This window comes from Euleptes europaea, chromosome 11 (genome assembly GCF_029931775.1).
Source record: "Euleptes europaea isolate rEulEur1 chromosome 11, rEulEur1.hap1, whole genome shotgun sequence".
Lineage (NCBI taxonomy): Eukaryota > Metazoa > Chordata > Lepidosauria > Squamata > Sphaerodactylidae > Euleptes > Euleptes europaea.
In genome coordinates this window covers 43,129,819-43,157,568 of record NC_079322.1, presented here as the reverse complement: position 1 = coordinate 43,157,568, position 27,750 = coordinate 43,129,819, and the positions used below count along the sequence as shown (strand labels likewise).

The following is a 27,750-nucleotide window of genomic DNA, read 5'->3' as shown; positions in this document are numbered from 1 at the left end:
CAGGCCCGGGGCCATTTAAGGCCCGTGAAATCATTTGGTCTGGCCCTTTATGGGTCCTGGCAGATCTCTAGCTCAGAAGGATCTAAGACTGGTGATCTGCTCCCTCCCGCAGAAAGGAATAGCCTCTATTCAAGGTGGATGTGAGTTTGTTTTGCGGAGAAAAGGAACCTTTTCCCCCCTTGAAGAAGAGTCGTTAGCTATGGAGCTGCTAGGACCGCCCAAGAAACTGTGTTAACCCTTTCCCACCCAGGCCATGGAGAAACATATTCCCTCTGTACTACAAGAGGGCTGGGGGTGGAAGTGGCGACAATGGAGGGGTTCAAGGCGACAGGAGCAGAATGCATGGGGGAGGCAAATTCTTAGCCAGTGTGTCCTCATTTCATCTCTGCAGGCGGAGGTAGCAGGAGCCAGCTGTAGAATCCGGCCTCAACCATGCGGAGCAGGAGCAACTCCAGCATGTGGCTGGACAGCTATGCCCGGCTGTTACAACAGATCATCCTGTGCCACCAGGTGGGTGAGTGCGCCATCGGTTGGATGCCTGCCTGCTTGCCCATGCCAGGGGACGTCATCTGGGCTGCCTGCTATGGGCTTGGTCGGTACCCCCTCTCCCTTCTGGTTCTTTCTCCTCTAAATCCTGCAAACGTTGCGGGAAAGTGCCAGATGGGGCATTACTGGACCGGGCTCCTTCGCCTACAAGCCCCAAGCGGCTTGTCACTCACTCTATCTTGTGTTTGCTGCCCTGCCTGAATCTCTCAGGCCCAGCTGGGGACAGCAGAGCTCAAAAGCTAGTCGCTCTACGTGGCAGACACTCGAAGCCATCTCCGGTCATGCCTCTTGGCTAAATATTTGACAAAATATAGAAGGCTAATTTTTAAGTTGATAATTTTGTATGGCCCGCAAATGATGTTATAAATATCCAAATGGCCCTTTGCAGAAAAAAGGTTCCCCACCCCTGACCTAAAATGTTATGCTGTGGAATGGCAATTATAGTAAGGAGAGAAATTAAATGAGATTGAGTGGGGAAAGCTGGCTGGATCCAACCCAAACTTTTCTGCTTTTTTTTCTAAACACTTCTATAGTTGTAAGTGTCTCCCCCACCCCACATCATACTAATTCACCTGGGTGAGAACTACATTGGAAAACATGCAGATAAGTACACTGTTTTGCAAGCCCTAGCAGAACTTGAGCACCTGAGGGCACTTGTGTTGGGTGTGCTGATTGTATGAGCAGATATGCTTCAGCAGTGTGTCTGGAAGGGTGCAAAAGTACCAGGGGACCTGGAAACAATGCAGACTAAAGTGAATGGTGAGGTTCTGCATGGGGTTGCTGCCATTCGTGACCTGCATATTCCCAAGCATCTGGCATTGTCTTCCACACCTATATAGGGTACACCTTTTGGATGCGGGCTGTGACATCCTCTTGGCGGCCATAAGAGACAAGTGGGGCAGACCAAGCAGCAAGCTGATCCCCACTCCCCTGTGATGGGAGCAGTGAAGGTGGAAAGTTGCTTCAATAGTACATGGTACAACTGAGGTGAGCTCACTGAGGCATAAGTTTGGAAGATGAAGGGGTAACCCTCAGACCAGAAGTCTGAAGCCTCTGTGCCTTCATTGACCTTGGACAGGAACCCCTTGAGGGATGCCATTATCCTTGAATCATAGACCTCGCAGTTAGGGGGATTAAACGTGGCACATCTCCACTGAGCACTAAAGAAGGCTTTCAAGGAGCAGCATGAGGCTTACCCATGTGATGGTTCAGGGCTTGGAGCCAGGGTGGCCTCGTCCCATAAGATTGTGTGTGTTAAGTGCCATCAAGTCGCTTCCGACTCATGGCGACCCTATTAATGAAAGTCCTATGAATGAAAGACCCTATGAATGAAAGACCCTATGAATGAAAGACCCATAAGATCAGGGATGCCCAAAACAGAGGAGGCCTGACTCTTCTGCATACCACCAATTGCCCACACTGCAATTAGCTCTGAAGTGAGTTTTTGGCCTGTGTGCTCTGCAGATCCCACGAGCAGTGCAAATAAAGTTGGTTCTTTGATTATCCCAGCTTACAGTGCCAACTCTCCTTGTTCCGTGGACGAAATGCATCAACTATTACTCTTTGCTTCTCATCCAAATATGTAAAGACTTCTCCAGGCTTGGATCAATGGATGTGTTTGTCTGATGCCTATTTTGAAGGCTCTCTTAACATATGCATACTTGCTGTTCTTACTATGTTTCCAATTCCCTTTGCTTCATTTCAATAGGTAGCATTTGTCGCCTATTTTGAAGGCTCTCTTAACGTATGCATACTTGCTGTTCTTACTATGTTTCCAATTCCCTTTGCTTCATTTCAATAGGTAGCATTTGTCATTTATATTCGTTAACGCAGTACACAAATATACAATTTTGTATCTTTTTTCCTTAGCCCATAAAATTCAAGCAACTGTAACACTGACAAGATTGGAATATTAATGTCTTATTTACAGAATGTGAACTGAGATTTAAAATAAATGTTCTTATGGAATCATTTCCATCCACCAAGTTCCAGCAAAAAAGTAAATATTCTGTCTAAATTATATCCCATATTAGATAATGTTGCTTATTTAAACAATTATATCCGTTGGGTGCTCAATTACCATGCCATATGCCAGGAACAGATAAGCTTTTTTTTAAAGTCATTTCTGTTGACCAAGATTGAAAACCAGTTCTTCTCTAAATGTCCTCATATTTAAAATATGCCACACTTGTGAAGCATTCTTTTCCACACACACAAATGTAGCATACAAACATGAGATAAAAATCAGATATGTCATATAATAGTTTAAAATGGTATCAATTAAAGCTAATCAACCTAATGTGTTCAGAAAGCTACCCTGAACAAATGTAACGATTCAAGTATTTATCATCTTTGTATACGTAAAAGTTAAAATTTCTATCAAGAGCAGTATCATATTTAGAGAGAACCTACCATATAAACACTTGCTTTCATATGGCCCCAATTTTTACTGATTAAAATATAGTTTATCTGATCAAGAAAGAGCCCTCTGCAGTTGTTTCCTGCCATCTGACCAACTGGGCACTATTCAAACACAGCTATTATCACTCAAAAGTACCTCGCCCTTCCATTGTTTCAAACAAGTGTGCATTTCCTTTACTAGCAGGTTCTAGCCTGAGTCATCAAGAAAGAGAAACCTGGGAGGCAAAATACCTTCTGTAATAGTACAGGTACTTCCCTGTGGGAAGCAAGCAGGAAAGGGCTTAAGAAAATATGCTAAATGGGTGCTATAAAGTATTTTGCCATGTAACAATAAAGTTATACCTTATTTGCATGCAAACTTAGTTCTTCCTTAACCTTGGCTTTAGTTTATAAAGTAACAATTCACATGAATATTTTATGTACTGGTGATTGTTACACTGCTTGACTTGGCAAATAATCCTTTCAACTGTGATAAAGGAAAATCTGTTCTTTTTGTAAAAATATTGTACAGAGATCAGATTCTCATATCCAAGAAGAAAAACACAACCAGAAACCTGTTATCCAGACAATTATAACATGCAATAAAACTATGGTATTGCATCACCCAGGATTTGAATCAGGGACATCATGGTACCTCTTAAAGTGAACAGACAAAAAGGGCAATAATGTTCTTCCAGAAAGACCCCAGCCTCCCTTTCAGCCATGTTTGCTCACAAAATAAATGTAATTTAGATAGTTACATTCTGTTTTTGCTCCCAATGGAAACCAAAATGGCTTACAAACATCATTCTCTTTCCCTCACCCTTCATTTCAACCCAACCACCATTCTGTGAGGTAGGTTAGGTTGAGAGAGAGTGACAGGCCCAATGTCACCCAATAAGTTTCCATGAACAGTAAGTGAGTGAACCTGGGTCTTCCAGATCCCAGTCCGACATTCTAACCAGTATATGACACTGGATCTTTTAGGTCAAACCTGTCTCTTCCTGGACAACAGCCAGACTCTGGCCTCATCTATGTGATTACATATCCTTATTTGGGGTATGTGTCTGTATTCCTCCTCTAGACTTCTCGCTTCCCTCTTTGTACAATAGCTTCCTTCACTGGCCAGCATCAGTTGCCTTACTGCATTCTCATTCTAGCCCATTTTGGACTCCAACCCCAGCTTGCCCTTGAATCTGCCTTTGAGTCACCCACCTGGAGATCTGCTTCAAATTTTCACCAGTCCCAATCTGGATATGACTTATCTTCAGCACATCACATCCTTTGCTGCCTACACCTCTATGCTGACACCAAATTCCTGTCCACAGTAGATATGATTTAGCATAAATTTCCAGTGTATTTCTTGTTAGTTGTGGGAGTTATGAGAAGGACACCGAGTCTGCTCATACCTTCATCTCTCAAAATAAAAAACTGATCTCCCATTATTTCAATATCTAGGATTTTAACACATGACAAATGTCCTACAGAACACCTTTCAAGATTTCCTCAGCCAATCTCAATGTGTAAGAGAAGAACAATGACACTCGCCCACAGACTGAGACATAATTATAGTCCCTTGATTATATAAAAGCCAACCACAGTGATTGCCTTTTGCTGTTAGCAGTGGTGTCACATTTGCCTAAGCCCATAGCATTTTTAGTTACTGCTAGTCATTGTGATGAGGTGGATTAGCACTGGACTTCAAGGAGGGACACTAAGATTCAAATCACTACACAGTAATGAAGCACCTTGGGTGATTTCAGGGCTAGTCTCCATCTTTCATCCTAACTTATCTCATAGGTGTGTTGTGAAAATAAAATAAAGGAGAGAACTGTGTATGCTGCCCTGAGCGAAGAAGGGCAGGATCAAAGTACGAGGGAGAGCAAGAAAGAGAACAAATTCTACCTATTGTTCAATAATATTAACTATTGTATTATGTTACCAAACATACAAGATATCATACTGGGATGCATCCATCCCCTTATAAAAGAGATTAACTTTTTAATAAAAGCAATCAATTCTTGCAAAAACCTTACCGCAGAAGTCAGACGAGCAAGAATTTCAGCATTGGTCTCAGTTGTGTCTTCTATTTTCTGATGGTTCCTGTAAAAAAAGGGGGGGGAGGGAAGAGATGTAAAACTGTACTCAATATGCATACATTCAACTGATAACAGGTAGCATGAACTGAGCTTGATGCATTTAAAGAAAGAATCAAAACATATTTAGTGCATAGAGCCATTATGAAGCACACAAACATCATGATATAACAAACTATTATTTTTCTAGTCCAAGGATATTTTATTGAGACATGCCCAAATTAAAACAGAAATCTGCTGTTGAAACTGAAAGGTGCAAAACTAAAGCTTCTATTATCTTACAACCTTCTTTTCAGTAATATATAACAAGACTGATGACGGCTTCTTCCCCAGTGGATTTAGCTACATCACTGAAACCAGCTTGTGCAATTTACATCCCTTTCCTCACCACCTTAGGATTTCCAAACCCAAACCTAAGAAAGCCATTCTGCTTGACCTGGAACTTTCCCCACCCAGACACCTTATACAGGTAAAAGAAGCTGCTCTGCAGGTGAGACTGTCAGTCCTCTGTCTCCTTGCTCTGTCGTCCCCTTAAACTCCCTTGTCACATAATCCTGAATCACAAATAAGTGACATTCTCTTATGTCCCCAGTCCCCATCTTTCTTTGCTCCCCATTATATTCAACCATATAATTCCATTGCCATGGTGATGACAGAACTGCGATGTCAGAAAATTTGTGAGGCAGGAGTATGTGACAAGGGAGTTTAAGGGGACTACAGAGCAAGGAGATACAGGGCTGTTACAAGAGTGAAATTCAAAGAATTTGTAAATATCTATTACCCTAAATGCTGCTACAATACAGTGGTACCACACTACACCCATACACAATGAGTTTATGAAATCATCTGACAACCTGTAGCTATTCTACTGCAACAATTATGATCTACACGATTTGCTAATACAGCTAACACAATTCAGGGACTATTCGCTTTATGCATGAGGAAATCAGCATACGGCATAAAATGCATGAAGCATACGTCATAAAATGCATAAAATTCATGAAGTGGAAGAAAAGAGTGGTAGGTACATAAACCATTCAGCTGCACAGTATTCATTAAGAACAGTTACAAGAAGATATACTTACAGATTGCATGTGTTAATCCTTGGAGGAATAACAGGCACTAATTGCAATAAAAGTTCAACACCATTTTTCCATCCGTCAGCTTGTTCATATTCACAGAAAAGATATGTACACTCATCAGCTGAGAACTGGTAGAAAGCATAGTTATCTTGAAAACAGATCTGTCTGTCCACTGTTTGGGGGGGAGAAAAGATCAATGAATTTTAGAACGTTTTTTCTATCAACCCGCCACAAAACAAAAAGCACCAGCAAAATGCTAAATGAATTCTTGGAGATTTGTCCTCTAGTTTGATTTTAGTCACTACTAAGGGCAAGTTTACACATAGTGCATTGGGATGGTTAGAACTGACCGAGGTGCCATATTTCAAAAACCAGTTTTTCAAAGGCATGCTGTTTTTGTAAGCAGCTATCGTACTGTAAAGATGTACAGTAATCACATTATAGGCAGTGAAAGCCATACAAAAATGCCTCAAGTGTAAATCCCAGGAAATTGAAACAGATGCAGAAGTTACATGAGCCCTTAAGCAATAGGGTGGGCAATGAAAAAGAGTATCTTAAACATATTGGGAGAAGCCTGAAGACTGCACAGGTGATAGGAAGGAAAGCCAGCATGTTCTAGGTTCTACGAAGTTCAAGGTGAAAGAGGGCTATGAAATTCATAAATAAACAAGGAAGAGCATTTCTTATCAAGGAAGTTAGTGAGGCAGGACCATTTGACAATGGCCTGATGTAGGCGGAAATCAAAAGATCAGGCCCACAGTTATGTGGACTCAATTAATAACAGAAAGTATAAGGTAAAGCATTCTCCTCTATGAAAGCCATCCTTCAATATGTCTATCAAAAAACCCTCTCCAAACATTCTCTATAAATACTATCAGCTGCATCGTATTATGGCAAATTATTACTTAGGATATAAAAGATTACAAATGAAAGGTAAACAAGCATACCCCAAAGTAGGATATCATAAGTAATTTTTAGAATGGATATCTACCTTTTCCCTTGTTCCTTTGTGAGTATCATAAAGGTAAAGCCCAAAAAAATATCAGCCTGGCAAATGAAACTGGAATACCTTTCTTAAACCCATTAGACCTGCTTTAGTAAAACTGACCTGATAACATAATTCCCATGTTCAATAGGAGCTGCCAGACACCAGCTGCTGTAGATCTGCTCTTAATGAAAGGGCAGTACTTTAAGAGCCAGTCTATGAGTTCGGATCCAGAACAACTTCTCCTGGCGAAGACAATAGATTGTAAGGCTGCATTCGAAAGAACACTTACATAAGACCAAGCTCCACTAGATTCCATGGGGACTGTCTGATGAATGTATGTGCCACATAAAATAAACCTTAGAGAAAAATACCTAAACTTAATGGAAAACATAAAACACAATGTTAACATTACCTGTGGAGGAAAATTATGAAGCACACATTTTAGTAGTACATGAGCATTATTCTTTTATCATATCTGTACCCCATGTTTCCCCCAAGAATTTCAGGAGATACATAGAGTTATCCTTTATTTCTTATAACACAAGTTAGACTCAGTCAATTACTGAATAAATTACAACGCCATAGAGATTGTTTTGCTGTTCATGCATACTGGCAGGACAAGAAGGAAATGGAAGTACAGGATTATCTAATAGGCCACACAAGACGAAAAAAGTGTATGTATTTACCTATTCCAACACATCCCATTAAATTTCACACTAGTGTTGAAAGAACAAGACGATTTACATGAATCCTTTCAACCATTCCTCTTCCTTCACTCTCCCTCTCATTTTCTCAAGATTTGGCAAGTTATTTCTTCAAGGTAGACTTTTATTGCCCCTCTAAACAGGCTTATACAGATCATTTTATTTATTCATAAGTCATCTGAGACTTCCTTCGTCTTCCAAGTCATTTAGCTTTTTCACCAGCATTGGAATTTGGCTGTCTTATTAACCACTAGCACTGACACTCATGTGAATAATAGAAAGGGCACATATCTCACTAGCATGCTGAAGTATCAGACCTTTACAGAGTCAATAATCCAGCTCCTGAAAGATTGTACATTAACTTTCAAGTTAAATTTGAATTCTTTCAAGAAAGCTTTTGAGAAAAACAACAATTTCTTATTTGAGATAGGAGCTAAGAGGATGATAAAACAAGATATGGAGACACGCTATACAAAAAATATTTTAAAATAAAATGCTAATTTTTGCTGCTTTCATTAGCAAAAGCTAAGTCATCTTTGATTTAAGATCATCAGTATCATGAGGTGGTTATTTAGCAAATTGCCTTTCATTTTCATATTTTTTGCTGTGCTCACCTATAGAGCTCACAAACCACAACATCACTTACCAGTGTGACAGAGTAATGAACTGCATCCTATTTTAAATCCAATCGTTCATACAAATGAAAATTTCTAAAAGCCTGGCAACTGTTTTTCAGAAAAAGCACCAATTTATTAGTATGGGTGGTTAGCCAATATTTAACTTTGTTCTTATACTCTCTAAAATACTATTAGAATTGCTCTGTAACTCCCTCATATAAAATATTATGAATCAATAAACTTATTGTTTGTATTTATATAAGAAAATGTGCCACTGTTCATGTCAGAATCACTGCTATACTGCCTCCCTCAGGGCAGATTTTTATGGAAATTTCTTCATTTGAAGATTGCTGCTATGAATTAACAGATACTTGGCATTTCTAACATAGGTCACTTACCAGATGACTAGCTGGCTAAACTTGGGACTCCCAACCCATTACAGGTGTTCACTAGCTTAGCAAAACTAATCAGTAGTCTCTGTTTTTCTTGATAAGATTTGAACCAGTGGGTTCCTGCAAGAAACTTGCGGGGTGGGGGCATTCCCCCCCCTCTGTTTCCTTCTCTCTCCCACTACTTCTTTGCCTCTCACTCTTTCTCTAGCCTGCCACCCCTTTTCATACTCTCCCCACCATGACTGTTACTCTCTCTGCTCCCTACCCCATCTCTCTCTCTTTCTGCCTCCCCACCTTATCACTCTCTCTTTCTGTCCCCCTACCCAAGCATTTTTTTCTATTTCCCCTCCCCAGCATTCCCTCTTTCTCTCCCAAGAGTTTACCCACACATCACTGCTCTCAGCGGCTCACCCATAGAATCTCTGGGTGGGCCCGCCAAGGCTTCCCCCCGCACATACCATTGCTCTCAGTGGCACGCACCGAGGCTTCTCCCCCCACATATCACTGAAGCAGCCACCAAGCTCCTGTGTGTCACAGTAGATGCCAACAATGCCAACACCCTCAAAGGTAAGTGAGTTGCCTGCACATGCTTTATTTAATTTGGGAGGAGATTAATCCCCCAGATGCATTTGTGTAAGATTTTAGATTTTTCTACAAACCCAGGGAGTCCCCCAAGTTTGTAGGGGGGAAAAAATCTGTTTTGGGTGTGGCCCTAAACTCTCGATCTAGATATCCTCAGTTAGGGGGCACACGTGGGAAATAGTATATAGATTTGACATAATGATATTCCATGGCTCTTTAAGTCCATGCTGTTTTTATACCTAAGGAAGAGCCACTCATTGCACATGAAGAAGTGGTCCAGAAAAACTCATGGAATAAAATTCAATTCGTCTTTTAGGATACTACCAGACTCATATTTATTTTTGATGCAACCAACGATTACAGCTACCTCTATGGAACTGTTGCCAAAGAGAACCCTCTTCATATACTGGCATACAGATAACAGTTCAGGAAGAAAGTAGGATAAAGTAGGACCATCTGTCCACTGGGCCACAACATTAGCACTGTGGCTTATCTAGCCTGCAAATCAAAGGGAGGAAGAACAGCAAGAAGAAAGCAATGTTTTGTTAAAACAAAAGGCAAACGTGGTTACCTGCAAAGTCCCACCAAAGGCATTCTATCTTTCATCATATCAGAAGCTTGTAGAATGAAAAAATTTCTGAGAGCTCTCCCAGCACATAACGCATCCTCACCATAAATCTGAATGAGAAGACAAATTGAGCACACAAGCTTATAGAATTTTAAAAAGACTTCACAGAAGTTGCAGCACACAACTGACAAGTACAAGCATGAATTCACTGAGCTTTCTGTATGTATATTCAGTATTCCTTATCAGCAATATTAAATCATGTTTACATTAGAAAACTTTGACCCACATAATTATTCTAAACACAGAGGTGCAGATATACATAGCTTCAGGCAGCATGAATGAAGTAAAGCAAAAGAAATGAGCTCATGAAACAAAAAAAAGTTAGCATTAAATGAGGTTTAAGAAATACCTTGCTGGAAGGGTTTTCCAGATATGGATTTGATGCCCTTCTGGATATAATCTGCAAGAAAAAATATATTGTAATTACTATTTAGAAAATATACAAAACATAATGAATAAACTGGCAATTAATGTACAAAGATGAAGGCTCGAAAAGAATTTAAAACAAATTCCTAATGATTTAAAAGATACTGAGGCACTTGACAGAGATACAGTTTCATTTCTGCCATTTAAATAATTGGACTTGTTATTTTAAAGGTGGGGGGGAATGTTGTTCACTGACTCCCAGAACCAGAGATGCTAAGGTGGGACCTAGAGCTCTCCCAGAATTACAATTGTCCTCCAGACTTTAGAGAGCCAGCATAATATAGTGGTTAGAGTGTTGGACAACAATCTGGGATACCCAGGCTTGAATCCTCACTCTGCTATGGACTCATGCTTAGTGACCTTGGGTCAGTCACATACTTTCAGCCTAACCTACCTCACTATGTGGTTGTGAGGATGAAATGGAGGAGAGGAGATAGGGTTCCATATGGCCGCTTATGGCAGGCAATTGCCTGCCAATTAACTAGCCTGCCTGCCACCCTCAGCTGGCAGAAGCAGGCCAGCTGAAGGGGGGGGGTGATCCACGTGATGACATCACTTCCAGGTTTACCCCGGAAGCACCAGCATCACAGCGGTATGCTCTAGCACTCCCCCCCCCCAAAAAAACTCTATGGTTTCCATAAAGTTTTGGGAGAAATGTGCTAGAGCGTAAACCCAAAACTGACATCATCACGCCATGCGCATGGATTTCTGCCCCCAGGAAGCTCTTGCCCATGGCATGGGGGGACCTGGCAACCCTAATAGGAGAACAGTGTAAGCCACTTTTACTCCCCCTCTGGGGAGAAAGGTGGGGTGTATAATTGAATACAAATACATATCAAATCCCCTGATTTACAAGGAAAAATAGCAGAAACATTGTTGAAATAATTCTCATTGTGTACTGCCAGAAGAGTAAGTGGGTCATGCCATATCAGCTCAAATGTGTGGCCTTCACACATTTCTTCAAAGGGAACACGCAGAAGTAATTGTAACAGAATATATGATTTTGAAATAATTGATTACATCCATGGTTGTGAGTGAATGTAATTTCCATATATATACACATGCCGTAAAACAATGCTTTAAATGGTGCCATTAGTATTATCAGGGATTCTGTGTTCCATGGAAAACAAGAGACAGCACAATATAGAACTGAACAGAATAATCCTAGATCTATTTTCTTTCCCTTGTTTAAATATTTATCATAAAAGTGTCACATTCCTTTAAAGCCCACTTACCCTTTATAGTATGCATATCACAGTTCCATTCCTCTAGCAGCCTATGCATCAGAATCCCTTTCCCCCACTTGTGTTCAGTTTCCAGATTTTATTGTGGGTTTTATCAACAGTAGAGCCAAAGACTTCGTTTTTACTACAAGCTGCACAAAACTGCTATTGTCCTGAATTCTGAACCTAGCCTACAGCTAGGGAATACTGTATTTGACTACCTTCTCCTGACCACATGGTTGCATTTATTTGTTTTGGGTACAGCGTAGTTAAAATACAGAAGGATGAGGTATGCAGTCTGAGTCTGACATTCATTCCTTTCTGTTGCCCTCACATTTCTGTCTGGACTAAGGATATTTGTCCACTATCCCACAACTCTGCAACTGCAGTGAACATAGGTATTCTGAACTGAGTTTGGAGAGCTGCCATTATGCCCAGATAAGAGAGGTCTTGGCCTTTCACCAGACTTCTACCCACCCTAAGTAGGCTCATTCTGCAGAATAAAGCATAGAAAAGTGTTTTCCCTTTCAATACAGAACTCAAAGTTTTCACTCCTGTACAAGCAAGTTCTTCGATGTAAACCAAGTGCTAATCTTGGGTGCTAGTTTGTCTTAAAGTGAAGGTTCTGTTCATCATCTCTCATTTAAACAGTTGTCCACAGTGTGATGGGCTCTCACTAGAAATAGCCAGAAGTCTGACTACCATCTGTACAGGACCATATCTACCCCTCCCAATGATTCACAGGAACTGTGGAAAAGTACCTGATTGGAAAGCTTAACAGCATGAGAAACACCCACAATGCTGCTTCCATAGAGTTGCCAACCTCCACGTACTAGCCAGAGATCTCCTGCTATTACAACTGATCTCCAGCCGATAGAGATCAGTTCACCTGGAGAAAATGGCCGCTTTGGCAATTGGACTCTATGGCTTTGAAGTCCCGCCCCAAATCCTGCCCTCCTCAGGCTCCGCCCCAAAAACCTTCAGCCGGTGATAAAGAGGGACCTGGCAACCCTTTGCTTCCATAAGCATACAGTGCCACTAGCAATTCTCAGCGGTAGAACAAAGGGTTGGATCTAACCAGATTTTTTACTGGCGAAAAAGAAAGTGATCCCCTTTGACAACCCAAAGCCCCGGCCCCTCAGGCTCACCTGGGGGCATGTTTATGGTACAGAACTGGAAGTGAGTGGGGAGGAAGCCGCCCAGATGGGCATGCCGGCACATGAATGGGACAGCATGAGGGGGGTGTCCTTGGTGGCCCGGGGCCAGCCGGCACTTACCTTTGATGTCGGCAGGGGTCTGGTGGAGGGCCACATGGTCAGGGAGCACAGGGCTCTGCACTGGGCTGCCCTCCCACTACATGGCCATACTCCTGCCAAGCCCCCCACCCTCTGTTTGGGATCATGGGGCCTGCATGGACATCCATGTGGAACAGGGGCTGTATTAAGGAGACAAATTGGCTGATATTGAGTGAGAAAGCTGGTTGGATCCAACCGAAAGCTTACTTATCATTTTGCATCAGTCAGAATGCTTTGCTGTATGACATAAAAATAAATGTTCATGTAGTTCTTGCCATTGCTTGTTTATATGTAAACTTGCCCATTACAATGAAATTCAGTTCTGTCTCAACGTAGCCTGGCTCCTGATTGCTAAAGCACACTGACTTGTTGAAAAAAACCATTTGACCAAACAGGGGGCAACTTCTCTCAGGAAACACAAAAATGCTTGCAAAAATCAGCCCCCACTCCATTTCATCTTGGCTTGAGTCACACAGTTCCTGTTTACTCTTCGAGCGACAACTATATTACTAGGACAATATATGAACCAAGACTGTATATTTCTTTTCTTTACTTCATTTTAATTTCTCCCATTTTAGTGCTTTTATTCTCTCCCTCTGTTTCTACTGTAGCTCAATGAAGATCCTTAGAGAGGGGGTTAACTCACTGCTTGAGAACTTAAATGGATTAACCCATCCTTCTCCCCCATCCACCTTTTCCTCAGTTGGGTACTGTCTAGGGTTGCCAACTGCCAGGTAGTAGCAAGAGATCTCCTGCTAATTCAACTGATCTCCAGCCAATAGAGATCAGTTCCCCTGGAGAAAAATGGCCACTTTGGCAATTGAACTCTATGGCATTGAAGCCCCTCCCCTCAAACCCTGCCCTCTTCAGGCTCCGCCCCCAAAATCTCCCGCCGGTTGCAAAGAGGGACCTGGCAACCCTAGTACTGTCTCATCCACCAACAGCTTACATTGAATGGGCAAAATGAAGCTGAGGTTTTCAATACAGAAAGCCAAGTATACAATTTATTGGATTTATAAAACTAGCAACCAAGCATTTGCACTTTGATCCACTTTCTCAAGTTCCTGTGTATCAATTTTTATATTCCTTTTGCCTAACTTTATTTTCAGCTCAATAAGATTTCAGAATGGCAAATCCCGAAAGAAAGAAAAATCAATGTTCATGACTCAACATGCCACGTAAGAATATACTTTTCAAGTCTTCTTTGCACATTTACCACTCCTGCTATTAGAGACAAATTACCTACTGTTCCACCTCACCCACTCATGAGCATTTAGTGTTATTAGCTTCCCAGAGAATTAAAGCTGATGCTTTGATAATGTGAATCAATGTCAGTTTTCTACACACTGCTTAAATCAAACCACCTGGGTCTAAAACAGTGTTAAGAAAAAAATCAATAGTGGAGTTGGATCCCAACGGAAGTTGGTTTCAGGTAGCCGGCTCAAGGTTGACTCAGCCTTCCATCCTTCCGAGGTTGGTAAAATGAGTATCCAGCTTGCTGGGGATAAAGGGAAGATGTCTGGGAAAGGCACTGGCAAACCACCCCATAAACAAAGTCTGCCTAGAAAACGTTGGGATATGACGTCACCCCATGTGTCAGAAATGACCCGGTGCTTGCACAGGAACCTTTACCTTTATATATATATATATATATATACATATATATATATATATATATATATTATATATATATATATTCCAATTCAGAACTAATTTATTCACCCTCCCAAATCAATTAGGTTATTGACACTTTTTTCACTATCACCAACGTAATCTAGCCACCTTCCAATATTTATAATTGTAAAGATTGTAGACCTAGAGAGAAAAAGTCTCCAAGTATCTAATGTACTTTTCCACCAGAAGCTAAACAGATTTGGGCAGAATCAGAATGGGTCTGGGATCTCAGAACACATCCCAACACATATTACTTGGACCTCCAAGGAATACTGGGCTATAAATACAGCACATACAACTAACCAAACAAATAAATGGCATGCAGCCGCAGGGCAGTATCTCTGTATCTCCATATCTCAGTAGGGCTGTCGATTCGGTTCGTCCCGAACGAAAAACAGCCGAATTTCCCCTGATTCGGCGGTTTTTAGTTCGGATAAAACCGAACTCAAAAAAGGCGGGAAAACAGGAAGCCGAATTCAGCGAGTTCAGGCTGTTCGGCAAATAAATTCAGCAAATTCGGGGTTCGGCGCAGCAGCATAACCGTCAGTTAGTAAGCAGCATTCTCCCACGGCCAATCGGTGGCCAAGCTGGGTTTTCTTCTGGCCAATCAGTCGCGATTGAGTGCATGAGCCCAGCTGCTGCGCGGCCCAGGGAGAGAAAGAGAGTATCTGTTTGTGTGTGAGAGAGATCCCCCTTGGGGGAGCGTGTACACATTCGAGCCATTCCATGGCTGCAGGGGATGCATTTTTTGGGGTAGAGCCCCCAAACTTTCAGCATAGCTTCAGAAGAGCCTTCTTGCAAGAACCCCCAAGTTTTGTAAAGATTGGATCGGGGGGCGAAATATGGGCCCCGGAAGGGGTCCCCCCCTCAATATGCATTTTTATTCCATTTACAGGACACATTCACACCATTCCGTGGCTGCAGGGGGTGCATTTTTGGGGGTAGAGCCCCCAAACATTCAGCATAGCTTCAGAGGACCCTTCTTGCAAGAACCCCCAAGTTTTGTAAAGATTGGATCGGGGGGGCTGAAATATGGGGCTGGGAAGGGGTCCCCCCACCCTTAATGTGCATCTCTGACAATGGGGGTTTGCAATTAGCAGAGCTTGCCTCCCACACCCAAAGCTCCCAGCCCCGACAAACAGCTGAGCTGCGGGGAGCAAGGGCGGGGCAGATGCGAAGAAGATGGAACAGAAGACAGCCACAGTAAGACCCATTTGGGGGCTTTTCTCTATAATTTTTCTCCTGTGTGTGTGGGGGGGGGGAAGCAGAGTCTGTGTGTGTGTGGGGAGGGAGCAGTTTCTGTGGTTGGGGAGGAAGCCAAAGGGGGCTTTCGCCCGTTCTGCCAGGGGTGTGTGCCCCCTCAAGTCTCTCTCTCCCTGGTTTGAGGAGGGGCTTCAGTTGTGTGTCCTCAAGTTTTCCCTCATTCATAAGATCGGTTAGGTCTATTTTGATGCTTGCTCAAAACTGGTTTTCAAATTGTGACTTAAAGAATGCATTTGCCTGGTCCCAAGTCCGATACAAAAGGGGAAATTCCACCCCTTCCTGCTCCTTTTGCATAGCTAGTGTTGCCTCTGTCCCTTTCCATGGTTTGCAAACTCCCAGGCGTCACATGTGGCTTTGCATGGCTGCAAACATGTTGCTTTGCATGGGTTGCATGGTTTGAATGGTTGCAAATGTGTTGCTTTGCATGGTTTGCAAACTTCTTCGCACCTGCCCTGCCCTTGCTCCCCCCAGCTCAGCTGTTTGTCGGGGCTGGGAGCTTCGGGAGTAGGCATAAACCTCCATTGTCAGAGATGCACATTAAGGAGGGGGGCCCCTTTCTGGGCCCATATCTCAGCCCCCCGACCCACTCTTCACAAAACTTGGGGGTTCTTGCAAGAAGGGTCCCCTCAAGCTACGCTGAAAGTTTGGGACCTCTACCCCCCAAAATGCCCCCCCAGCTGCAGAAATGGCTTTATTCAGCCAAATTTTTCCCCAAACTCCGGATCTCATGCCGAATTGCATGTACCCAAAGCGGGGAAGTTCGGACTTAGGCATTTCCCGAATAAAAATGGGCTGAATTTTGCCGAATCCGAATTTTACCGAATTTTTTTTCCCAACAGCCCTATAGCTCAGCTGATGTTGCAATCACGACATAACCAACTTCAAGCCCAGGAAAAGAAAATGTGGAAGGGAGCAAGGAAAGCCCCAGCAGCCTCCCTGATTTGGGCAAATTTGTATTTTGTTATTTCCTGTCCCAATTAAACCCAGCTATAGGATGTCATTAGATATCCAACGTACTTTTACACCAGAAGCTTATGGTTGAGGAAAGAGACGGTTATCATTGTAATGCTGGCTTTCCCTTCCCCTTTTTCCCTCTCTCCTCATCACCTTACTGGGGTCAATCTGACTCTGTCCTTAACTTCCTCACATGCCTAAATTGTTAGTCTGGTCCATTGCCCCCTTAGGTATGAGACATGTGGGATATATAGTATGACACTCAAACCAACTTACAGTCATTCAAATGTGATATGGCATTCAAACCAACTTGCAGTCACCATAGTAACATCTCTCCTTATTAGGATCCAACAGGGTGGCAAAGATAAGAACTAGAAGGAAATTTAAACTTCTGTGTGTCAGACTGCTTTAATGTTTTTAATGGTTTCAGCTTTAAAATTGTAACTTGATATTTATTGTATATTGATTATGTTGGTAGCCACGCTGAGCCCGGTTTAGCCGGAGGAGGATGGGATACAAACAGAGTTGCCAACATCCAAATACTAGCTGGAGATCTCCTGCTATTACAACTGATCTCCAGCTGACAGATCAGTTCCCCTGGAAAAATTGGCTGTTTTAGCAATTGGACTCTATGTCATTGAAGTCCCTCCCCTCCCCAAACCCCTCCCTCCTCAGGCTCCACCCCAAAAACCTCCCGCCAGTGGCGAAGAGGGACCTGGCAACCCTAGGTATAAATAAAAGTTTATTATTATTATTATAGACCAGGTAGGAGTTAATCGGATAAGTGCCAGAGCTTGTGCGTGTGTTAAGTGCCGTCAATTCGCTTCCATCTCATGGCGACCCTATGAATCAGTGTCCTCCAAAATGTCCTGTCTTTGACAGCCTTGCTCAGATCTTGCAAACTGAGGTGTCTCAGCTGACACTCGTCTGGTGTCTCAGCTGAGACCATTGTGTCTTCAGTGACGCTGCTAGGAGTTTCGTCTCTTGACAGAGTCTAGACCCCTTACGGTATTGCTCTCAGCTTCCCTGACGCACACAAACCCCCTCACCATGTTAAGATGTGCATCCAAAAGGGGGTGGTCGGATGGCCAGAGCTTAGTGTTTAGTATGCTATAAACTGACCTACTACAGGACTGCAGAAACCATCAGAGGACTCCAAATCCAAGATTTCTTGTAGGGGCTCCCTCGCACCACCTGGACCAAATTCATATATTATATAAGAACAAATTACATTATTTGCCTGGCTGCATGCACCCACCCAAGGTAAACCTGTACTCCTAGAATTCTGTGCATTTCATCTACCTCTCAACAGCCCTTAAGGGGGAAAGTCTAACATAAATGCACTGAGCAAAAGAGAAAAAAATGTTACATTTGTTTTTATTTCAGCAACAGTTAATGTTGCTGTACAGTTTCCCTTTTTTCCTCACTACCACTACCCATCACATCTGATAAATATATGGCAAGTAATAAACAAAGTAATTATTACCCTAAATTTCCAGACAATGAATTCTGCTCTCCCTCTTGTTGAGGAAAAGCTACCTTTTTGCTATATTGTAATGCAGGAAGACACACAAACAGCACATCCTACAATGAAAGTCATATTTGTTCAATCAAGTAGTTACATTTTATCAAATAAGTATATACAAAGATTTATTAAACAACTTTGCAGGAAAGCAAGACAGATATCGCTGGTATTTTGTAGTACAATAGTGAATTCATTAATCCTTTGTGTTCAGCACAAAGTATGGCTCAAAAAGGGAATTAGTTACATTACCTTATATCTTGAGGAAAAGACAATGAGGTAGTTTCCTAGGCCAGGGGAAAACTTTAGAAGGAAATGCTTATATCAGAGAGAATGTCAGACTATATTTTCCTAACAATTAGTCTCTAAATTTTCATCAAGAAATACATTTATTTCTAACATTATATTCTCCACATCCTGCCATGGATGAGTTCACCTACTTCTTTTTCCACACAAAAAATCAGGTGTCCTAAAATAGACAGGAAATAAGTTCATAAACCCCTTGTAATACAAGGCAGAATATAACAGAGACAAAATGTGTCCAAGCATTTTAGAAGGAAAATTAAAATGAAAATAAAAGGTCTGACAATATTTTCACATTACTCATACTTATACATGGTTCCTGTTTTGCCTTCTGTAAATTAGGGCCCACTGTTGAAAAGAATCCAAGATAGAAATACAGCAAAGTAAAAGCAGAATCTACCTCTCATTTTCTCGTCTATTATGAGGTGGATGTTAATGCTACATAACTGTACCGTTAATGCACAGTGATTTATTCCCATGTCCATCACATTAGAATTGTTAATTGCATGTTGGTATTTCAGCCCAACTTCACTAAGTCAACAGCCGAGCATTTCCATCTGATTTCATATTTTTAATGTAAACTGCTGCTGGCCGGTGTCCTCCCCTGAAGTAACTGGCAGTCCCAGTGAAGACTCCAAACAGATTTCTATAGTTTAGAATAACTGATGCTAATCCAGTCCACAGAATGCTTTGGATTGTTTATAACTTTTCAAGTAATGAAAGACTTTACTACAGTCTTTGACTGGTAAAAATTCATTGTTATTAGTTTTGTAAAACAAATAAACTTTATAAATGAAAGATTTTCTTCAGAAAAATAAACCAACTGAAGATTTTCTACCATGCATCTCTGGATCCTTGTGCTTTGGCATGTGCAACTTAAAGCAGACAATGGGGAAAACATAATAGGAAGGAAGAGATACCCTATCAATATTTATATCCCTCAAACAAACTCCAGGTAACATACAGGGTTCTCTGCTTCTCCATTATACCCTCACAACAACCCTGTGAGGGGAGGTAGGGTTGCCAGGTCTCTCTCTGCCACCGGCGGGAGATTTTTGGGGCAGAGCCTGAGGAGGGCGGGGTTTGGGGAGGGGAGGGACTTCAATGCCATAGAGTTCAATTGCCAAAGCGGCCATTTTTCTCCAGGCGATCTGATATCTATCGGCTGGAGATCAGTTGAATTAGCAGGAGATCTCCTGCTACTACCTGGCAGTTGGCAACCCTACTGAGGGAGCTTAATGGCTTAGCAGGGATATGAACAGAGGTCTCTGCAGTCCTGTTATACCACATTGACACCCAGAAGGGTAAAGAAAACTGAATGTGGGCAAATGTAATTAAATGTACTTTAAAACAGGGTTTGGGTTGGAAACCAGGCTTAACATGCTATGTCAAAGGCCATGAGCAAGAGGTGGGTTTTGAGGAGGGACTTCCTGTTGAAATATGCAATGTCTGGTATACAAAGAAGAAGAGAAGAGGACCCTCCAGGGAGCAGCAAGGAAGACTACTAGATAGGGTAGTGAGGTCAGCACCTTCTCTCCTGTTAAGTGTCATTGTTTGCCTGTCCTCTGATTGCTACTCTTAGGGCAATATCCTGCTTCTTCTCAAAGCTCCAAACTTAGTCACTCTCTCTCGGCTATTGATGTAGCTAGGACCCTATCTCTGCCTCTCTTCTTTACCATAAAGTATGTTAGTTCCTGAATAAAGCTTTATCTACACTTCTATCAGGTTGTGCTCCATTGCCGTGTTAATTACTCTGTCAATACTTTCTTGATGGAAGAAATATGGCTCTACACACATATTCAGGGAGGAACTTCCAAACACAGAGGACAGCAAGGAAGAATGGATGGAGTCATGAGAGCAAAAGACGTTCAAGTGTTTGAGGGTGGGAGATTTGGAGGATTGGAGGGTCATGGTCAGGGTGGCATAAGGGTTGGCATGGCACCTAAATGTTGGGGTGTCCCAAGAGCAAAACAGAAACGTCAGGGCAGAAGGGTGGCAGGCCAACTTAAAGGTCAGCTGAGGTTGAAAAGGAGCCTGGAGGATAATATGCCACAGCAACATGGAGATTTAAGAGTGAGCAGAGACATACTGAATGAGTTTCTGAATTACAGTATGAAGCAATCAGTAACTGGGACTGGCATGATTTGGCAAAAAGAAAGCCTACTCCACCACAATCACCACATGGGAGAAAAAAAGAGGCCTCGTAAGGAGACAGCAGAAGGGAATGATCCTGGTCTCAGTGAGGCCATGCATTGAAGAAAGGGACAGATGAAGAGCTCCTAATAAGACTGCTTTCTAAATATGGGAGTAGGAAAAGGGAAGTACTGAATAGGAATGGGACTGGGGGGAGTAGGTACCAAGATGTTAGGTTTGTGTTGGAATCTGATGGTAATGAAGGGAAACAGGTGCTGCCAAAGGAACCAAATAAAATACTTGCAGTTTGTTTCCTGTCAGCAGCATCTTAGAAGTGCTATTACTCAGTATGCACCTTTCATAGTTCAGAAGGCGGCATAGCAGATCAAAGCATAACTCCTGGCTGTACAGTATAAACTTCAGTAAACTGTTTTCAAAAATGAGAAAAGAAACAACTATATTGTTTGTCCTGTTGTTGCATTTCAAGCAGTTGCTCTTCTTTTCAGGTAACATAGTAAAGCTTATTTTATATCTTCCTAATATTGAAGTATGGATCAGAACAATGATCAGAGTTTGTTCGTTAACGGGCAACACAATCGCCAATCATGCTTACTTGTAAGTAAATCCCACTAAATGGGTCTCAGGAGTTAACTTTTCAGTTATCCACATACAAAAACCCCTTCTAAGCTATTCATCTAAAATTAGTTATGATTAGGTTACAGTTCAGTGTTGACTTAGCTGAAAGTAAGCCCCACGGAGTTCTGTTGAGACTTGCTTCCAAGTACATATGCCTCGGATTTAACTGCAAATCCCACTGAAACCAACAGATCAAGGTGGTCATGACCAAGTCCCATTGTTTTCAATGGGACTTGTAGCCCAGTTATATACACGTTTACTCAAAAGTTAGTCCCAATGAGTTAAATAGTATATAATTCTCCAAACTGCCGTTTTAGGCACATCAACGTTTAGCTGGATTGAGACTAAACAGCAAATACCTACTTGTGCATTGCTCCTGGCTTCAGTAATTTCAGAATATACGCTTCGTTCATACACGTTGAGAAAAAGTGTCTAAACATAAGCTGAAGAATTCAAGTCCAAACTTCACCCAGCCACAACCAAGACCTAAACACACATCCAAAGTAATAGAAGTGTGCAAGGAAACAGATAAAAGTCCAGTGTAATAGGCGCAAACTGATGCAGAAGATACAAAAGAGTATTCAATGTACATTTTTAAAAATATGGTCACAAGTCAATGGGACCAAATAAGACTATTTCCTGCCAGGAATGATCTGAAGTACCAATCACATCCACACAATTCTGCCTGGTAATAATAGTAATAAACAACAACAACAACAACCTTTGTCTTGTCTTTGTCTTTCACTATGGCTTCTTATATGCTAAACAAAAAAACAAAAAAGCAATCACCAACAGCTACCGTATGTCAGTCATTCTTTGAAACATATATATTAAACTCCCCTAACTATTTTTGCAAATCTGAGCAAGGCTGTCAAAGATAGGACATTTTGGAGGACTTTCATTCATAGGGTCGCCATGAGTCACAAGCGACTTGACGGCACTTAACACACACACAACTATTTTTGAGAGGTTAAAACTACCCTGTAATAGGCATTCATTCTGTTGCCATCTAGCACTACTGTCTTGGGGAAAGCCAACAAAACTGAGGATGATCAACTATCCAGACACAAAAACATTTTATAGGGGGTGAGTCAACTTAGAAAATTCAGTATGCACCAAACCTGACAATTGATCACAGGTCTTATTTTCTGGGTTGAAAAGGAATTCACGGCTCTTCCCCATTTATTGGTTTTAAGGTAAACATAAAATGAAATGAGTGTGAGGATATTTTTTTAAAATTAGGTGGTAAGTTTGGAAAACACCTTGAGGCATCTATTGATGAAGGGAGTTTGCCTAAGCCAGCCATTTATTGCCTGTACAGCCAGGGTGGGTGGGGAGGGAGATCCCTTGGTGATGAGAAGCATTCAGCTTAACCCTAGCTGCAGCATAGCATGGGGGGGGGGATGTTGGTGGGGCTCAGCACCTCTCAGAATAGTTCTGTGCAAGAAATAAAATAAGGTGCCAAAAAAGTTCTTGCTACTCATTTGCTAGCAACAATAAAAGAAAAGCAAGTAGATAGTGATGGGTAATAACACGGGCTCTCTATCTCCCTGTCCCCCTCGTCTGTCAAACTTGATAAACATTCAACTAGGAAAAACAAGAAAAGCTCAAGACAAGTCAGCAAAAATTAACTGCAAATAAAGTACATACAGGGTCATGCAAATTCTAATGAAATCATTGTGGTATCACTCAACAACTACTGCTTAGCTCTTTTCTCTATTCTCTTAAAGGATTTGGCAAAGGAACTATGAAAGATATGAAGCAACTTAATTCTCATTCTATTATTTTATTTCAGCACGTATATAGAACATGCACTCTTGAAACATAAGGAGCATACTAATGCCTTATAGCATTTCTTTATTCAAGAATTACATCTTGCACCAATGAAGTACAACCACCTATGGGATGGACCTCAGCAGCTGTTTTAACAATGCACAGCAATAGTTTATGACAGTAAATGGCTGCCATTTCCATCTTAAATATTGTGAGGAATTTTACACTGGCACAATGTAAGTAGTCAGCTTAGCGTGGGATTCAGCTAAGACTCTTGGGTTAAATATCCCTATTCTTGAAGAAAATACCTCAACCTCTAGAAATGTGTACACAGTAGTTTTTAAACCTCTACACATTCTGTAGTAACACATGGTGATGTCCCCTCTGAAACAAAATATACAAATTTGAAACAACTCAATCAGTGGCATCCCGCTTCCATTAGATGTACTTGGCATGAGCCATAGCTTCCTGTGCCATGGTCAGAAGACATCTCTAGCTCGACTTCCGGGTCGGACGGCCCCCCCGCCGCAAGCGCGAAGCCGCGCTCTTGCCGCCTCGTTGCCGCGGGGCATGTAATCGCCCCTTAAAAGATCCGGCACGGCACCCCTCGGTGTAAGAGGGGGTGCAGACTCGGGTGCCGGTGGCGGACCCGTCATTCGAGCGATAGCCGCCTTGAAATCGGCGGCAGTCGCTCTGACGGGGCTCTGCTGAATGGCCGGCGCCATCTTCAGGAGCAGCAAGAAGCAAGCGAGGTGGGATCCGACTTTCTTCTAAATTTTTTTTTTAAATAAATTTTCACATTTAAAGAATTAATTTGGGGTGTGTGGCAGTATTTTTTTTCAAAGACTTCATTTAGAACAATCTATAGTTCAGTTACGCTTGGCTTTGAGACTTTTGGCTTTTTGCCAGTTGTGTGACGTACTTTAAAAAGTTTCTCATCAAACTAAGAACTTGGAAGTAAAAACCAAGAGTTGGAGAACAATCAAGTGACATGGAATAATATCAAGTGAGATGTCATGGTGATTGTTTTCTCTAATATGGATTCTTCCATCTGAAATAATTTTTCTGCAATGAGATAAAAGAAAATTTCTGCCCCCCCCCATCCTCCTCTATTCCTTTGGATTACAAATACCAGCTGTTTTGTCTTCAGCCTTTACAGTCTATCAATGGGAGAAAAAGAGAAACATACTAAAGACATTCTTAAAGATGTAAAGTTGGCTGTACCACTGCCTCCGAGAAGACCTTCAATAACTCAAATTCCAGCCAAACAGACAACATCTCCAGTTACTTCAACATCTGTCAGTGCCAAGATGCCTCCTAAAGTGAAACCTGAAGTAACACTGACTTCTGTCTTTGAACTTTTAACTAAGACCCATCAGGATGTTATAGAAATGAAGCAGGAGTTATCCCAGAATACAGTAACAACATATCAAAATTCTGCTGCAATAGCTACCTTGCAAGACACAATTTCATCCCTGACTATCAGGCAAGATAGAGTGGAAACCAAGCTTAAGAAAAATACACAGGAAATTAAAGAAACTAAGAAGAAGGTGGACACTCTTGAGATGGCAATAGCATCCTCATCTGAAAGGGACGACAGACAACAAGACCAGATGGCTATGATTGAACTTAAGATAAAAGAATCTTCGCTGCGCATACGTGGTTTGAAAGAAAAAGTGGAAAATAAGGATTTACGTGGATACCTATCAACCCTGCTGGCTGACTTTTTACAGGAAACTGAAGAAGTAACTGCTGGGATGATTGTGACAGCCTATAGAATCAACTCTGCATATGCAACCAGAAATAAGGTACCTAGGGATTGCCTGCTTCAACTATTTTCAAGGAGCCATCGGGATTTGATACTAAATACACACTACAAGACTCCATTAAAAATTGAAGATGAACCTTTGAGATTGATGAAAGAAATACCGGCAAGACTATTGAAGAAAAGGAAAGATTTTATGGAGATTGTTCAATGTTTAAGACTTAGTGGAATCCAATTCAGATGGGAATTCCCACAGGGTATTTCCTTTACTTTCAAGGCAAAAAGGTTCAAGTATACAGAAGTGGATAAGGCGGAGCAGTTTCTGAGAAGATATGAGGCAGACCTGGTAAAACCTACTAAATCAGCCAAGCAAGTTCCAACTAGAGAATCTACAGAAGAAGAAAAGGCATCTGAAGCAGCTGGAGGTGGAGATTTACCAATAGACTCCTCTGAGGACTCCATAACTGATGACTGAAGACTGCAGAATTGGGGGAGGGGGGGCAATAACTGACATGGTTGTTTATGTTGAATGGGGAAAATTATGGGAACTAATTGATCTTTGATATGTTACAGGTCCTATCTTGGAATATTAACGGACTGAATTCTCCTAATAAAAGAAGAAAAATATTTCACCATCTACTCAAAAGTAATGCTAACATTATTTGTTTACAGGAAACGCATATACTCCCAAAGGATATATTTAGACTGGAACATGTAAGATTAGGTACACTCTTCACGGCTTGTAATAGGGTTAAAAAGACTAATGGAATAGCTATGTATATACCTGTCTCATTCGAACCAAGAGTTGTTTATCAAGATATGGAGGGAAGAGTTTTGATGATTGAAATAACATCTGGATTTCAGAAGATATTGCTTGTGGGAATATATGCTCCTAATATAAATCAAAAAATGTTTTATGATAAATTAGCAATTTTATTAGCTGAATATGCCACAGAAAAGATGATTTGGATGGGGGATTTTAATGGTGTTATATTACCTAAGGTAGATAGATCTGGGAAAAAGAAAAAAGCGCTTAATGAAGGAAAGTTACCAGGGGTTTTTGACACTCTTATTGATCAATGGAACATGTTTGATGTTTGGAGATTGGCACATGGAAATAAAAAAGGTTATACTTTCTTTTCACAAAGACACCTAACATGTTCCAGAATAGACATGTTGTGGCTTTCGCAAGGCCTAACAGAGAAATCAGAAAACCCAGAAATTTTACCCAGAGTTCTGTCCGATCACAATGCTGTCTCAGTTAAAATTCAAGTGGGAAATAGAGGGTATAAACCCTGGAGAATTAATGATTTACTTTTAAAAAATTCTAAAATAGTTGCTAAATTGAAGATAGAAATACAGAATTATTTTAAAGAAAATATAGATAAGGGTACTCGCCAAGATATAGTTTGGGATGCCGGTAAGGCAGTAATTAGAGGATTATTAATTCAACAAAATACAAGATGGTATAGGGAAAGAGAGAATAAGAGAAAACATATTTTAGATGAAATAAAACAAGGAGAAAGATATTTAAGTAGGTTGCAAGATAAAGCAAGTAGATATGAACAACAGGTGAAGATTAGAAATTTGCAACAGCAATATGAGTTTTTAATTGCAGAAGAAATTGAAAGAAAACTTATGTTTAATAAACAAAGATTTTTTGAACATGCAAATAAACCGGGAAAAATGTTAGCATGGCAACTTAAGCAGAAGGAGAAAAAAATACCAATAACTCAAATTAAAAGGAAGGGTAAAATCACAAGAATAAAAGAGGAGATACTTGAAACATTTGTAGAATTTTATACAAATTTATATAGCAAAAAGACATCTTCAGAGGTAGAAATGGAGATGTATTTTACTAAAGGAGACTGGGGGAAAATAACACAAGAAAATAAAGATTTTCTGGATTTGCCAATAACTAAAGAAGAGTTGGAAGAGGCAATAAAGAAAAGTAAATTAAACAAATCTCCCGGGCCAGACGGATTTAATGCATCCTATTACAAAATATTTAAAGACCAATTAACCCCTTATCTGTTGGAAGTAATGAATTTAGGATTGACAGAAGGGATTATCCCTCAAACTTGGAAACAGGCAAATATAGTCTTAATACCAAAGGCAAATTCGGATACATCGGAAGTTAAAAATTTTAGACCAATATCATTATTAAATACTGATTATAAACTATTTGTAACAGTCTTAGCTACAAGATTAAAAAGAGTATTAAATCAAGTAATACATGAGGATCAAGTTGGTTTTTTACCAGGAAGGTTGATGAGTCAGAATGTGAGGGTAGTAATTGATCTTTTAGAATATGCAGAGCAGGATACAACACCATTAGCTTTGATATTTTTGGATGCTGAAAAAGCCTTTGATAATGTTAATTGGCAGTTTATGTTTAAGGTATTAGATTCTATGGATTTTGGTGAGAATTTTAAAACAGCTATAAAAGGTATATATACACAACAATCTGCTAATCTGATTATAAATGGGTCATTATCACCCAAAATAGAAATTCAAAGGGGAACGAGACAGGGATGTCCTCTTTCCCCTTTACTGTTTATTTTAGTATTAGAATTATTATTGCATAATTTTAGAAATAGTGATGTAGTTGGTGTACGAATAGGTAGAAATCATTATATGTTTAAAGCATATGCGGACGATGTAGTATGTTTTTTGACTGATCCGATTGAACAAATTGACAGATGGAATAAAATTTTGGAGGTTTATGGAAAGCTTTCAGGGTTTAAA

General features: G+C 41.0%; 1 protein-coding gene across 1 annotated transcript in view; it reads right to left on the bottom strand.

Moving 5' to 3' along the window:
• The window catches only part of RAPGEF5 (Rap guanine nucleotide exchange factor 5), a 141,698-nt gene that overhangs the window by 101,895 nt on the left and 12,053 nt on the right, over window positions 1–27,750 (bottom strand). The window contains exons 2-6 of the mRNA XM_056857527.1: window positions 10,385–10,435; window positions 9,979–10,085; window positions 7,233–7,354; window positions 6,128–6,296; window positions 4,983–5,049 (exon numbers count right to left, since the gene is read on the bottom strand). Coding sequence (XP_056713505.1) covers window positions 4,983–5,049; window positions 6,128–6,296; window positions 7,233–7,354; window positions 9,979–10,085; window positions 10,385–10,435 — 516 coding nt within the window. The remainder of the gene's footprint in view (window positions 1–4,982; window positions 5,050–6,127; window positions 6,297–7,232; window positions 7,355–9,978; window positions 10,086–10,384; window positions 10,436–27,750) is intronic.